General features: G+C 36.3%; 3 protein-coding genes across 5 annotated transcripts; 1 reads left to right on the forward strand and 2 right to left on the reverse strand.

Moving 5' to 3' along the window:
• Positions 1-3,696: 3,696 nt before the first annotated feature.
• LOC128263085 (uncharacterized) lies at positions 3,697-9,195 on the reverse strand. 3 transcript variants are annotated; one of them, XM_052997779.1, is made up of 2 exons: positions 8,862-9,195; positions 3,697-4,107 (listed from the first exon to the last, which is right to left on the reverse strand). In XM_052997779.1, the coding sequence occupies exon 2, from the start codon at positions 3,935-3,937 to the stop codon at positions 3,707-3,709; it is 231 nt and encodes a 76-aa protein (XP_052853739.1). In that variant the 5' UTR covers positions 3,938-4,107; positions 8,862-9,195; the 3' UTR covers positions 3,697-3,706. The 3 variants fall into 3 exon arrangements, with proteins under 3 accessions (XP_052853739.1, XP_052853741.1, XP_052853740.1); XM_052997781.1 differs by lacking the exon at positions 8,862-9,195 and adding an exon at positions 5,174-5,321; XM_052997780.1 differs by lacking the exon at positions 8,862-9,195 and adding an exon at positions 5,012-5,321.
• A 922-nt stretch (positions 9,196-10,117) lies between these two features.
• Positions 10,118-11,093, forward strand: LOC128261912 (uncharacterized). Its single transcript, XM_052995851.1, has 2 exons — positions 10,118-10,345; positions 10,409-11,093. Exons 1-2 carry the CDS (start codon positions 10,203-10,205, stop codon positions 10,938-10,940), a joined length of 675 nt encoding a protein of 224 aa, XP_052851811.1. The 5' UTR covers positions 10,118-10,202; the 3' UTR covers positions 10,941-11,093.
• Positions 11,094-11,267: 174 nt separating this feature from the next.
• LOC128261483 (FAD synthase) lies at positions 11,268-12,445 on the reverse strand. The gene has a single exon (XM_052995206.1). It carries the CDS (start codon positions 12,361-12,363, stop codon positions 11,596-11,598), a length of 768 nt encoding a protein of 255 aa, XP_052851166.1. The 5' UTR covers positions 12,364-12,445; the 3' UTR covers positions 11,268-11,595.
• Between the last annotated feature and the right edge of the window lie 10 nt (positions 12,446-12,455).

The following is a 12,455-nucleotide window of genomic DNA, read 5'->3' on the forward strand; positions in this document are numbered from 1 at the left end:
CACATAAATCTTACGAGTGAAGTCGGAGCTGTTTTGTCTGCCAGTTTGATTTGTTTGTGAGTCCTTCGAGTGCCATAAAACAATTACCAGGACCTGTTTAAAATTGCATTTGCTATTGACAGTGGGCAAGCTGAAAAAGACAAATAGCCAAAAGGCACACACAATCACAGAAATGGGTCCCTTGTCCTGATTCTCAATTTGAAACATTCTCGCATGTCTGTCAACATATTCCACAAATTTGCTTTGCCATTCAATATTGTTGTTTGTTAAACAGTTTCAGACTAGCCGTGATGATTCAAGTCCACATTACGCATACGACTAGTTGTTAAACAAAGTGGTTAAATTTTACTTCGGTGAATTTCGACAACTTGCCGGCTACTATTTGCCTAAGGGAATTAACTAATTTTGATATATTTTCTAGGGGTTCAATGGAGCATACGTATGAAGCTAGATACATTTTATATATTTTCTAAAGGGGTTTAAATCTAAATTCTATTCAATTAAATATTTAGCAATGAGCGTTTCAACGAGTTCAGATAAGCAAGTAACATAAACTCGTATGTTTTTAGTCTATCTAAATAAATTTAATATACTTAATTTCCTTGTGGAAACAAAAAATACTTTAATTTGAGGGAAATTCTCTTTGAAATTCTCATTGCAAATCATTGTTACAAAATCCATCCAAAACATTGGAAATATAAGCAAGTCTAATAAAAATAGTTAAGCAAAACAGTTGTACTCACTTCACGTTTGTATTATTTATATAAATTATGCCACTTGCTGGATCCATTCGATGATTTCATAGCCCAATGATGGTGATTATTATAGCTGCTACAGGTTATTTGAATTATTGAATGCTTTGCAGTTAAACATATACTTTTCAATGATTATGGATAAACAATTTCACTTTGCACAGACACAAAAACTTCAGCTTATATTCTCTCTTTAAGCTAGATTTGAAAATATTTAACTTTTTATTAAACTATACATATATATTTAATTCATTTGATTTGTAGTAACACACGCATGTAAATAACAGATGGTTAATATTATATAGACACCAATCGAAAGAGAACTGAAAGTAGAAAAAGGAAAATATATATTAGATTTGGGTGTTAAAGCAATCTCGTTAACATTTTAGTCACATACACGCCCAGCCCACGCAGAACCCTTTATCTAAATTCCCGAAAAGTCAGTCCGTGACCTTGCCAAAAGCATTAATAACAATTCTCCGCATATAATTTGTTGTAAATGCATGCGTAAGCGACGCTAACCCAAAAGCAACGCCCACCGAACAATTTGATTGCACAATGGCTAAGCCTAGACACACTCTACAACAACATTTTCACAGAACTGGTATAACAACACATAAAGGATATTAAGGGGTTTAGCTACGCATGCAAACAACAAAATACGTGTGTCTGTCTGAGGATTTTGTGGAAAAATGTTTGATTTATGAAAAATAAATCTAGGTCTGGAATACAAAAGCTATGGTATCTATCAGAAGAATAAAAGCTGTTTTTGTTTACCTAATCAATATACCCACCAAATAAGCTTCTGTAAATAGAGTTGAACAAACAAAAATAAATATGCCATATTAATTTAAGAAATAATAAAAAAAATATATATATAAAATTCAAACATAAATTCAGCTTAAGTTTAGAGCAAGTAGAATAAATCAAATTAAGTTTTGTGGTTATGGGAAAGCAGAGTTCCTTAATAGAAGACATGTTGTGATCTAACCGAAAGAAAAGCAATTTCCCTACATGTTCGCAAATATTATATTGTGTGTTAATGGGGTCTGTGGTATTAGAGTCACAAAAGGGTCAGAAAATTTTATTAATACTTATATTCCTGTTTGTCCCTTTTGTGTTAGCAGCTGTGCCAAAATCTAGCCAAAAACGGGGCTAAAAGCGTATTCTTTGGCATTTAATGCACGTTTCAGGAATATTCGACAAATTTAGAATACATTTCGCTCAAGACACATGGGTAACGACATTAACATCTAAAAGAAAAAACAAGGATTTAGCATGTTCCTACGAGGATTTAAGACTCGCGTAAAATTTGTAAGCTAAAGAAAGCAAGAAAACTGCACGTTTACAGTTGCCATAAAATCCGATAATATAAAAATAAATTCAATGCTGACAATATCAGCGAAATAACGACTGCCTTCCTTTTACGAGCTGGTCCTGCTGTAAATATTTTGCTTGCGAACAGACATAAGTACAAAAATGAAAGAAAATAATTTAAGGTAGAATAACACTTTAAAGTGTACGAATATATTAGCTTATAAAATTGGACCTTGTATAAGTGGCAAAACTTATTTTTGTTTTTCTTGTTTCCGATTCCTTTATCTAAAATAGTAATAGTAAATTTCTTTTATCGCAAGTATACTACAACGACAATTTCCTTTGCTAAGATTAGTTTTTGAGTTTATTTTAAGATTTTCCCATGTGTATATTGTGAAATATTTGAACTAAAATTTTATTTAGGTGTAAAACTAACTGCAAAACTTTCAAACGTGATGAATTATTTGCAAACCGTTTAGACTCTCGTCTAACTTTAAACACGCCTTAAATTATTCATTGGAAATATTTACAAATTTGTGGGTCTCTGGATTAACTAATTTCTTGGCCGTAAGCGAATAAATTATGGCCACTGGCAGTTATTCTCTATTTTTTACAGAAACCTGTGGCCCAAAAAGCAAAAACAATAAAAAAAGCCAGAGCCTCACCCACGCAAAGTGAAAATGTAGGTCAGCAATGTGAATTGAAAATCAGAATCAACACAAAAACAAACACCACATACCACATACTCAAACCCACACACGCGGGCCGGAAATATGTGTGCTTTGTCGCAGTGTAAAATCAATTTTCATGAAATGTGCCACGCGTCGTATGAGTAATCAGCGGGGACAAGCCAAACAAACAAAGCCTGGAAACGAACAAAAAGCAAAACGTATGCGTAATTCCTTATTGACGGCAGTAACATATTGTGGTATAAATCAATTTAGCGCTAATTTCAATAAACCAAAAAGAACCATAAAACACCAATAGATATAATTCGATAAGTGGAAAAGATGGCTATTGAAAACTAATCGAACTAGTCGACCAGTTTATGACTCGTCACTATTTGCAGATGACCTTGCTTACTGGATGGACACATGCGGCTTATAAATGATGGTTTGTTGATACTAAATGAGATTTAAAAAATCAATTTAAGTTAAACACTTAATCAATAGCTTCTACATAGTTTCAAACTATAATAAGAGTTCTCAAAAATTACTCATGCCCCACTAAGCACCATTGTGCCACACAAAGCAAATACAAATAAATAATAATTTAAATAATGGAAAAAGTAATAATAATAAAATTTGATATACAACCATTTTTATTTTTTATTGCCTATAATTTAAATAAACTTAGACTGGCAGATTATCTTACTAGGAGCACAAAATGTTAGCATCTTAAATAATACGTTTGTAGATGATACAAATAAATAAATAGAAAATACAATTGATATACATTTAAGATTAACCCCACCCAAAAGAAGGCAACAATAAATTTTTACCTTGTTTATGTGTTTGGTTGAACTTTAATTTCTGGTACGTTTTGTGGTTTCAGTATGTTTGCATTTATCTATATAATTGAAGCATTTTTGGATGAAATTGTAGTTTCATAGGTTTGGTAGTTTTTGCTTGTCGTTTTCATATCATCAAGACAATGATAATGAAGTAGCAACAGCACATGAGAATCTTAAAGTTGGGCAATTTGTAGCCTTTATGCTTTTGTTTGTTTAGCTTAGCCTGCAGCTGCAGATGAAGTTGAAAGTGCTCGTAGCCCGATTTGGATGTGCGGATGACGTTATTTTTTCCACCTTCATGGCCTCCGTCGCTATTGTCACCGAACTTGATGTCGTCGCAGGTTTTTATGCACATCTTCTACGGCTGACCTTTATTCTTCTGTTCGGATTATCCAGCTATAGAATTTATTTGATTACACTTTCACAGTTTCACAATGGCCTTTCCTTGTGTGCTCATTTCCCTTTGCAGTTTATACGCGCAGTTTGTTATCAAAGTCAGGGGTTTTCATGGCTGCCAAACTTTGCCTTTAGCAATTTCCATAAAATATATGAAAAACCAAAGAAAAACTTCAGTTAAAGTTAGTTGATCACACATTTGCTGGCCAAAAATCCAAGAGGCTAATAAACATAAAACGGAAGCACCAACTCAAACTGAAATAAATACAATGATTGCTCGTTGAGCAAAAAACAACAAGAAGAAACCCATTGACTACGGTTAGCAGAAGCAAAGCTCCTTCTTTGGACACAAAAAGTTTCTGATTTTTTGGTGGGTAACATTTTTAGCTCAATTTCGGCGCGGTCAATATGTTCATTGCCATTGTTTATTATCTAGATAATTTGAAAAGAAATAATAAAATTCTCAAATAACAAATAATATTAGTTTAAAGAAGTGATCAAAATAATAATAAATAATTTTGATTTTTCCTGACAAACTTTTTTATATGTCCATTGAAATTATCTATCTAAATAAGGTAACCAAAAACCAACTTTTATAGTTATAAATTATATCACCTATCGAGTTTGCGAATAAAAATGACTAAATTAATTAGAATTTGTTTATTTAAGGCTTTAAATTTTTCCCATTTTAGTTTTCAGCAGCTTCCTCCAAAATTACACAAGTATATAAACTTTGTAGTTAAACTTTTAAAAAGAAATTTTTAACAATAAATGTTGTTACAATTATACCCTATCCAAACATTGAATTGCACTTTAAGTTAGCATTTAATTAATTGCCCTCCACTTTATTACATTTATGTATGGAAAACAAAATGCGCAAACTGATTTTTACAGTTAACTAACGGCAATTAATTCTTTAAGCAAGGAAGTGAAATAGATTTCGGCTAAAATTAAGTTTTTCAGCAAAGTTTAAGCCATACTATTCTTGGCCCTGAAATTCCTTGTTTTTCGAGCAGTTAACTTAAACACGCACCCGTTTTTAAAGCTTCGCAGCAGTAAGGCGAGGCATAAAACGATTGTTATGGCCAGGGGTGAGGATGCTCCAGGGAGTGCTTCGGGCTGAAACGCGTTTAATTCAATCTCATTGGAAAATATCGCACATACGCCACGTGCGCCCGTGAAACGACAGGCCCACCTGGACAAGAACTGGCGAATAATTTTGCACAAGTTTGCAACTTTCACTTTTCACTTTATTTGTCGCGAACTTTTGGCGCTGATATTGTTGCTGCTGCTGGCACCGCTTGTTGGAATTTCAATATTTTAGCCGTGTGGCTAACGCTTCGCTTGCTGCCGTTTTGTATACTAAAGGACATGGGTGGCCACTAAACGCCAAGCAGCTGCGTCCTCAGGTCCTGTGGGAAGAAAACTCTCTCGTCTCTCTGGCCATCTAACTACTTGGCTCTCCGGATTCAAATTATGCGCGCGCATAGAGCGTCCGGAGAGTTGCCAACTTGGGCAGTTTCTGGCTTGTTTATAACAACAACAGTTTGGGAGTATGGCTCCAAAGTCGTTGTCGTTGTTGGCCATGTTTTTGAGCTGATGTGCTGCTGGTATGCTGTTGCTAATACTCGCTGCACTTAACTTGAACTTTCTGAGCTGGCTTGTCGAAAACTTGGCAGCGGACAACTTCAAGGCTTTTTAAAGAGATTTCACTTCACGCCGAGACATTCAGGCGTTGGCCTGGCCAAAAAGACGCACACACAACCAACCATATGTGGGCACTTCTTAGCCACATCCTTGCGCCACTCACACGCCCACCAAACGACTTTGAAACAAATTCACGTTGGCCTTTGGCTTTGGCATTGGCTACTCTCATTAAAGCCAGAAGTTATTGTCTTGTTTGGCATACAGCTAGGAATATATCTACATAAGAAATACGGCCCATCAAGTTGACTAATTTGCTGCTTTCAGCTTAGTGTCTGTCAATGAGTCTATAATGTAGCCCAATGACGGATGGAATTGGGGGTTACCATCAAAGGCGGTCTTGATAAATATGAGTTTATCTCTTGTCATTGAAAAATTATAAATGATTGCATGTCGTATTTTGTATTCTATGTTACCTAATCAATTAATCCGTATTTAAGAATTGTGGTTTATAAAATATTTATATGTTTTATATTATATAAAAATATATAGATCCCATACGGTTTAATGTTTATTTATTAAAAATGACTTTTAATCCTGTGCAATTGTTTTTAAAATTTCTTTATTGCTATTCAATTTTTATTAGTTATTTCATTTATTTTAATTTTCAAATTTGTTCATAGATTATAAAATGAATTTGTGCCTCCGTCCTTGAATTCCCTTATATAGCTTTCCTCTCATCAGCATATCTATCGATATACCTAAACAGAATGTGGTTTGGTTTTGGCCATTGCAGTACACATAGCTGCTTTGCATATCAGCTTAACACTTAGCACTCCCTTAGTCCCCAACCCCCTTCTCCTTCTCCATCTCCACGTACTGGGTGTTCAATGGAATAAATTCGAGGCTGACTTGGGTATTCAGTGAAATTATCATCTCGCTGTGCACGCTTTTCAGCCGTACGTGCCGTCGCCTGTATATCCATGGCTTTGGCTTTCGCCTGTCCTTGGGCCTTAGATGGGTAGCCATGGAAGTCCTGCTCATCCAGCTTCCGCCCATCCTCCCCACTCACACTCCCCACCCAACTCACAGTGCCCACGGTCAAGCTGCTTATCTCACACAAAACACTGGTTGCTTTGGCGAAAGAAAACGGCGCGACTTGCCAAACAGGAATTGGAGCAAAAAATCGCAAAAGTGAAATGTCGAAATCTTTTCTATTCAAAGCAGAGAAAGAAAAACAGATTTATAAAAACTATACACTAGTTTATAGCGTGCCAAAATTTAGCTTTTTTCCTATTTAATTGTGTGTTCCGACTCTGCCTCAACAAGTTTCTTTTTGAAGAACAACTATTCGCTTGGGTTAAAGCCTTTAGGTTGAGAGGTCGTAAAACAATTCAGGATAAGGAATTCGCAATTCTCTCGGACATGCATAAAAAAGCTGACAGGCAACTGAGAAGAAGGATTTCTGCCAAGGCAGTTAAAAGGCAGTTTTGTATTCATTACAAGTCAGGGTGCATGGACAACCAAAGGAACAACAGTAACCGACTGCAGAAACTACCAACATAATGGCAACAACTACATCAACAATTTACGACTCCAAACGGAGTGGGTCGACTTTTTTATTGTTGCCACAGTTCACCTCGCAAAAAGCAACCTTTGCGCTGCCACCCACACTCGCAAAATGGCCGCCAAAAAAACTGTAGAAGAAAGTACAAAAAAAAGTATTCGATTTGATATCTTTTAACCAATGTCAACGTACTTGTGTTTCATAAAATAAATATAGCACCAATTTTATATCTTTTAAACAATATTATAGTACTTATATTTTATAAATTAAATATATAAAAAATTTGTGTTTTAAGTTTTAACAGAATCTTGTAGAGTTGAAGTGAACTTTACAACCAAACCAACACACAAAAATGAAAAATTTTAGGAAATAAACAAAATTATTTGATTTTTTATATTTATTTATTTATCAATAAATTTATAACATTTCTGTTTTCTATAAATTTCCTCTTCAAATGTTAATAATATAGCTGAAGTTAAAATTGAAAAATTAAAAAACAAGTGTAATTTGATATTAATATTTTTTAACGACAAATTTACAAACAAATAAAGTCATTTTTTTATCGTTCGTTAATAAAACTGGAACTAGGGTTTCAAGTAATGAAGGTTTCCCTTTTTATTTGACAAGTAAAATCTAACGGCAAAATTATTGAAGGACGAGTGCGCGCACTACCATTTGAACCAGCATATATACATAAACACATATATATATATTTATGGGTGTATGCTGCAGACACACCTAAGGTGAAGCCCCAAGTTGGCTTAGACAACGGCAGAAATATTGCAGTGGCGAACACGGAAAAAGCTGAAAAAGTGAAAGTAATGGGCAGGCTGAAACTTTTTCTTTCTCTTAACTAACCTGGCTGAAACTCTACTCCGCTCAGCTCATTCTGAAGGACTTTAGGTCCGCAGTTTTTCGTTTCTGCTTTCTGCCTTTGGCAAATGCTTATTTGTTTTGCGCTAAAAATTAAGCGGCCACGAAAAGTTTGCGGTTTGGTAAATTACTTTACACGCCACTTGAACACGCAGGCAACGAACAAACCAACCAACGAACATGAGCCAAAGACATTTAATTAAATTAAAAATAATAGATAATGCTGAACAATGTAGAAACTTCATAGAAACTAAATTGTTAAAACTTTGCGTTTAAACTACAGAACGACTTCTAAAGACTGTGGAAAGTTCAAGGGAATAGAATTATTTATACCAACACCAACTAAAGCCAAACAAATAAAATTACCAAACACTTTGTTTTGTGTAACTAAAATAAATAATAAATATCTAGAACAAAAAGAAATTGCTACCACCATTTAGACAATTCAAGGTCTTGTCAATTTTCACAATTTTCCCTCACTGACATCAGTTGATGTTCGCAACCCATCAATTATAATAACGATTGGCTTTCAATGGGAATAACTGATTGTTATCAGACACCGAGCTCAGCAATTACTCTGCACATATACTACAACCCATAGCCTTCGTTTCTTAACTGATAAGTGGCAAAATTGTGCAGGGAATAGCGAAAAAACAGGATACAGAAAGTAAAATGGATATAATAGTTAAAGTAAAGCGAGTTGGTCGTGTTTTATCAGGCCATTTCTGTTGCTGTTGTTTGCATTAAAGTGGCACGCATAAACGAAACTGCCTGATAAGAGATACATTTTTTTACATACTTTCGTTTAAAGTTACAGGCGACGACAGCCACAACAACAAGTCGGGGGATTTAGATTTTTGCACTAGACACGCACGTTGACATTCAATTTCATTAAATGTGGTTTGATTATATATGTTTATCAGATTTATAATAGTCGGCGAACAACACACGGATTTCTATTCAAGCTCTTTAAAATGGCGTTTTTTTTGGTTTCGGAAATGATATATGTATTTACAGATATCTATTCGTTTTATCTTTGGGTATTTAATTTAGCTACTGTTGCTGTTTGTTGCTTTAGTGGAAATTCTTCTGTATATTATTGGAACGCTTGAAGGTGCTGTGAGTGTGTTAACGAAATGAGGAAAGATTGTCTACTGAGTGTGCGAAAACGGTTCCGAGTCCTGTCGAACCCAGCGAGAGTTGCCCTCGCCGTACCACGGCGCGTATGTGTAATATGCGTTTCGTTTTGTCTTAGGAAAGTGCGCGCGCAAAATGCCAAACAGCTGTGCAGTCTCAGCTGCTGTCAAAGGAGAGAGAGAGTTAGAGAAAGTTGCCTCTCCGGCGCACGCTCACCGCATGAGGGGGGTTGGTGGGTGGCTGGTGCGGTACACACATGTTAAAGTGAAAGTAGCCTTGTTGATTAACATCCTTCAGAGTTTACCCACATTGGAAAGGTCGCAAATTTCACTGATAATAACATTCCTCTGTGTTGGCAATGCTGCCACAGCTGTTGCGAGAGCGAAGCGGAAACGGAAAGAGAGCACCGGAAGTGACGGGGCCAAGTGGCATTTCCCCAAACAAATTCAAAATGCAAATACTTTTATTAGGCACAAACTAAAACGGAAAGTCATATTATTGATTAATCAATATTAAAGACAAAGTAACCAAAGCTTCATCGACTATGAAATAATTTACATAAACTTTCAAAATCTTTTAATCCCCTTTAATATTTACTTAACAAACTTTAAAATAAGAAAACAAATAATTCATAAAAAAGTTTTAAGCTTTCAAAATATTACATTTATTCGAATGAAAATCGATAACTATATACAATGGTTTAAAATTATATTTGTAAACTAAAATGTGTTTCTAAATAACTAAAAACTAACTATTATTAAAGTCTTGAAAATGACTGATATGAAATACCAAACTTATAAGAAAACTTATACGGGAATTTGGTTTAAACCTCTTGAAAAGCTGTAACTCAAGCCAGATACGTGACAGTATATCGCGAGCATTAGCTATCTGAGAAGTTCCGTTTGTCAAATCGAAATCATTTAAGCTACATTTACATGACGCTTTCTACGCCGAACACGAAGCCAGAGCAACCGGGAAAAACGCCAAAGCAAATGCAAAAACTATGGGTGCGCTATATAACCCAGTGAAGTTGAAAACTTCTTCGCACTCAGTGAAAATGGGCGAAATAGGAATAGTAATCTTCTGTTTGATGGTCAGCGGTGGATTTGCTGTACCTACAGAGTTGGTTAGATACTCTCAGTTGGGGTAATTATTTGCATGTTTAGCTAATTGAAATAAATAAAATAGATAAATTGTATCACTTATTAGAGATGGACCACCACCGGAGGTGAATATCAGTTCAGTGACTACAACTGATAATCTGATATTGAAAACGGAGACATCCTCGGCTGCTCCAGAATTTGAGTACGCCCTGATTGGCGAGGATCCGCAGGATCAGCAATGGTTTCGTGTGAGTCTTACACCAAAAACCAACAAAACGGGCTATCGGGCACAGTTTGCCACTCGAAAACATCCGCCCTTCGATGCGCAAGTGGCCCATCGGCATGATAAGACCATCCAAGATCTACTCAACTGGCTGGACCGCTCTGAGGATCAGAGTCTGTGGAAAGTTTATCGGGACCTCTTGGAATACACACCACAGGCACAAAGATCGCAAGAGTTTCCTATTAGTAATGAAATTGAAAAAGAGGGTAAGGTGCCAAGGAAGCAGGGATGCCGAAATAACAATCATCGTCTGCTCCTTGAGGGAGAAGAACCAACCAGCACTTCTCCATCACCATCACCAAGTAAAACTCAGTCGCCGAATAACTTGGTTTACTTCATCAAGGGGCTTCAATAACCACAAAGAATAGTATTACGAAATCCAAAAATTTCGCGTAATGGTTCATAATACAATAAGAATTTAAATTAAACATTTGAATTGATTTATTTATCTAAAATAACCGCCTACTTTCAACTAAGTTCAAAAAAATGTATTTATTACTCGTTATAAATTTTGCCAAACCTTAAACAAAAATAATTTTAAAATATATTGTATCAAAAATAAAATTAATTAATTTTAACAAAGGTGGAAATGTAATACTTTAGTATTTCCTTTTATAATAAATTATTTGGTTTTAATATAAAATATGTTTATGAATAATTTTTCTTTTAATATTTTCTCCATCACGGCATTTAGGAAGAGTTCCTGAGCTTTAGTCTTAGCTTTCACCAAAATCACCTCTTTTCTGCAACTTTCACCATTTTTCTCTTATACACCGAAGCCAAACGTTTATGAGGGGCTAGGCCGGGTTGTTGAAGTATTTGAAATTGTCTGATAAGCGAAATGTGGGCAACTGAAATGGGGTCTTGAACAGAATTGTCGGCCCAGTTAGCTGACACTTGCTGCTCCACTTTGGCTAACATGGTGTTGGGCAAAACACAAAAAAAACAAACGAACAAGTCAAGAGCAGAACAAGAAAAACTTTGAGCTTGACCTGAACTGAAGCTAATGATTACTGCTTGGACTCGGTCACCAGGGTCACCTGGCCGTGCTCATCCCTATTGGCCCGCTCCAGGCGGGTGTCCTTCAACTCGTGGGCCGCCCTGTAGGTCATCTTGCCCAGCTTCTCGTCGTAGACCAGCAGACTGGGATTCAGGCGCGTTGAACTGCGATCCCCCAGAGATGTGTAGCCCTGATCGTAGAGACAGCAGTAGGGCAGATCATTGGTCCGCAGATAGCACCAGATGTCGTGGTAGCTCCACTCGAGCAGCGGGAAAATCCGCATCATCGCCGGCCAGCCGTTATCGCTGGCCATCATCTCGGAAAGATTTGATCCACCGGGATCGCTGCGCCGGCAGCCGAGGAACATGGCCTTTATCTGAGTATCCTCGGCCAACAACTGCTCGAAGGCCAGTTTCAGATCTCCCTCGTATCGTCGCAACTGCAATCCATAACGCTGAGCACAGCTATCGACAAAATTATCCAACTCCTCGAATGGATCTGCGGTCTTTACGTAAACCGCTCGCAATGGCATCGATTGGGGCTTAGTTTTGGCTAAAATATCTAGCAACACTGTGCAATCCTTACCACCATTAAAACACAGCATCAACTCATTCGGTTTATACAGGGTCATCGCCCGTTTTATTAGTTGTTCTGATTGTTCAAGTTTTTCTTTCAATCCGTCATTCAATCTGCTTTTTTCGACTGGTGGAACATGTAAGCCCCGGTTTTTGAACTGATGATGCCACATTCTCTGCCATAATTGCGAAGCGAAATTCATTTTAACAAGCTCAACAAAAACTCAACTTCTTTGGCTTTCTAAATTACAGTTGTAATTTCGATCGGTTTTTTAAATAAATGTAAGCCAACTTA

Source organism: Drosophila gunungcola, unplaced genomic scaffold, assembly GCF_025200985.1.
Source record: "Drosophila gunungcola strain Sukarami unplaced genomic scaffold, Dgunungcola_SK_2 000001F, whole genome shotgun sequence".
Taxonomy (NCBI): Eukaryota; Metazoa; Arthropoda; class Insecta; order Diptera; family Drosophilidae; genus Drosophila; species Drosophila gunungcola.

Excerpts from the sequence above, each read along its gene's own strand:
- LOC128263085 (XM_052997779.1), bottom strand. The coding sequence starts at position 3,937 with ATGTGCATAAAAACCTGCGACGACATCAAGTTCGGTGACAATAGCGAC.
- LOC128261912 (XM_052995851.1), top strand. The coding sequence starts at position 10,203 with ATGGGTGCGCTATATAACCCAGTGAAGTTGAAAACTTCTTCGCACTCA. Across the intron at positions 10,346-10,408 it reads GTTAGATACTCTCAGTTGGG|AGATGGACCACCACCGGAGG; the intron begins GTAATTATTTGC and ends ATCACTTATTAG.
- LOC128261483 (XM_052995206.1), bottom strand. The coding sequence starts at position 12,363 with ATGAATTTCGCTTCGCAATTATGGCAGAGAATGTGGCATCATCAGTTC.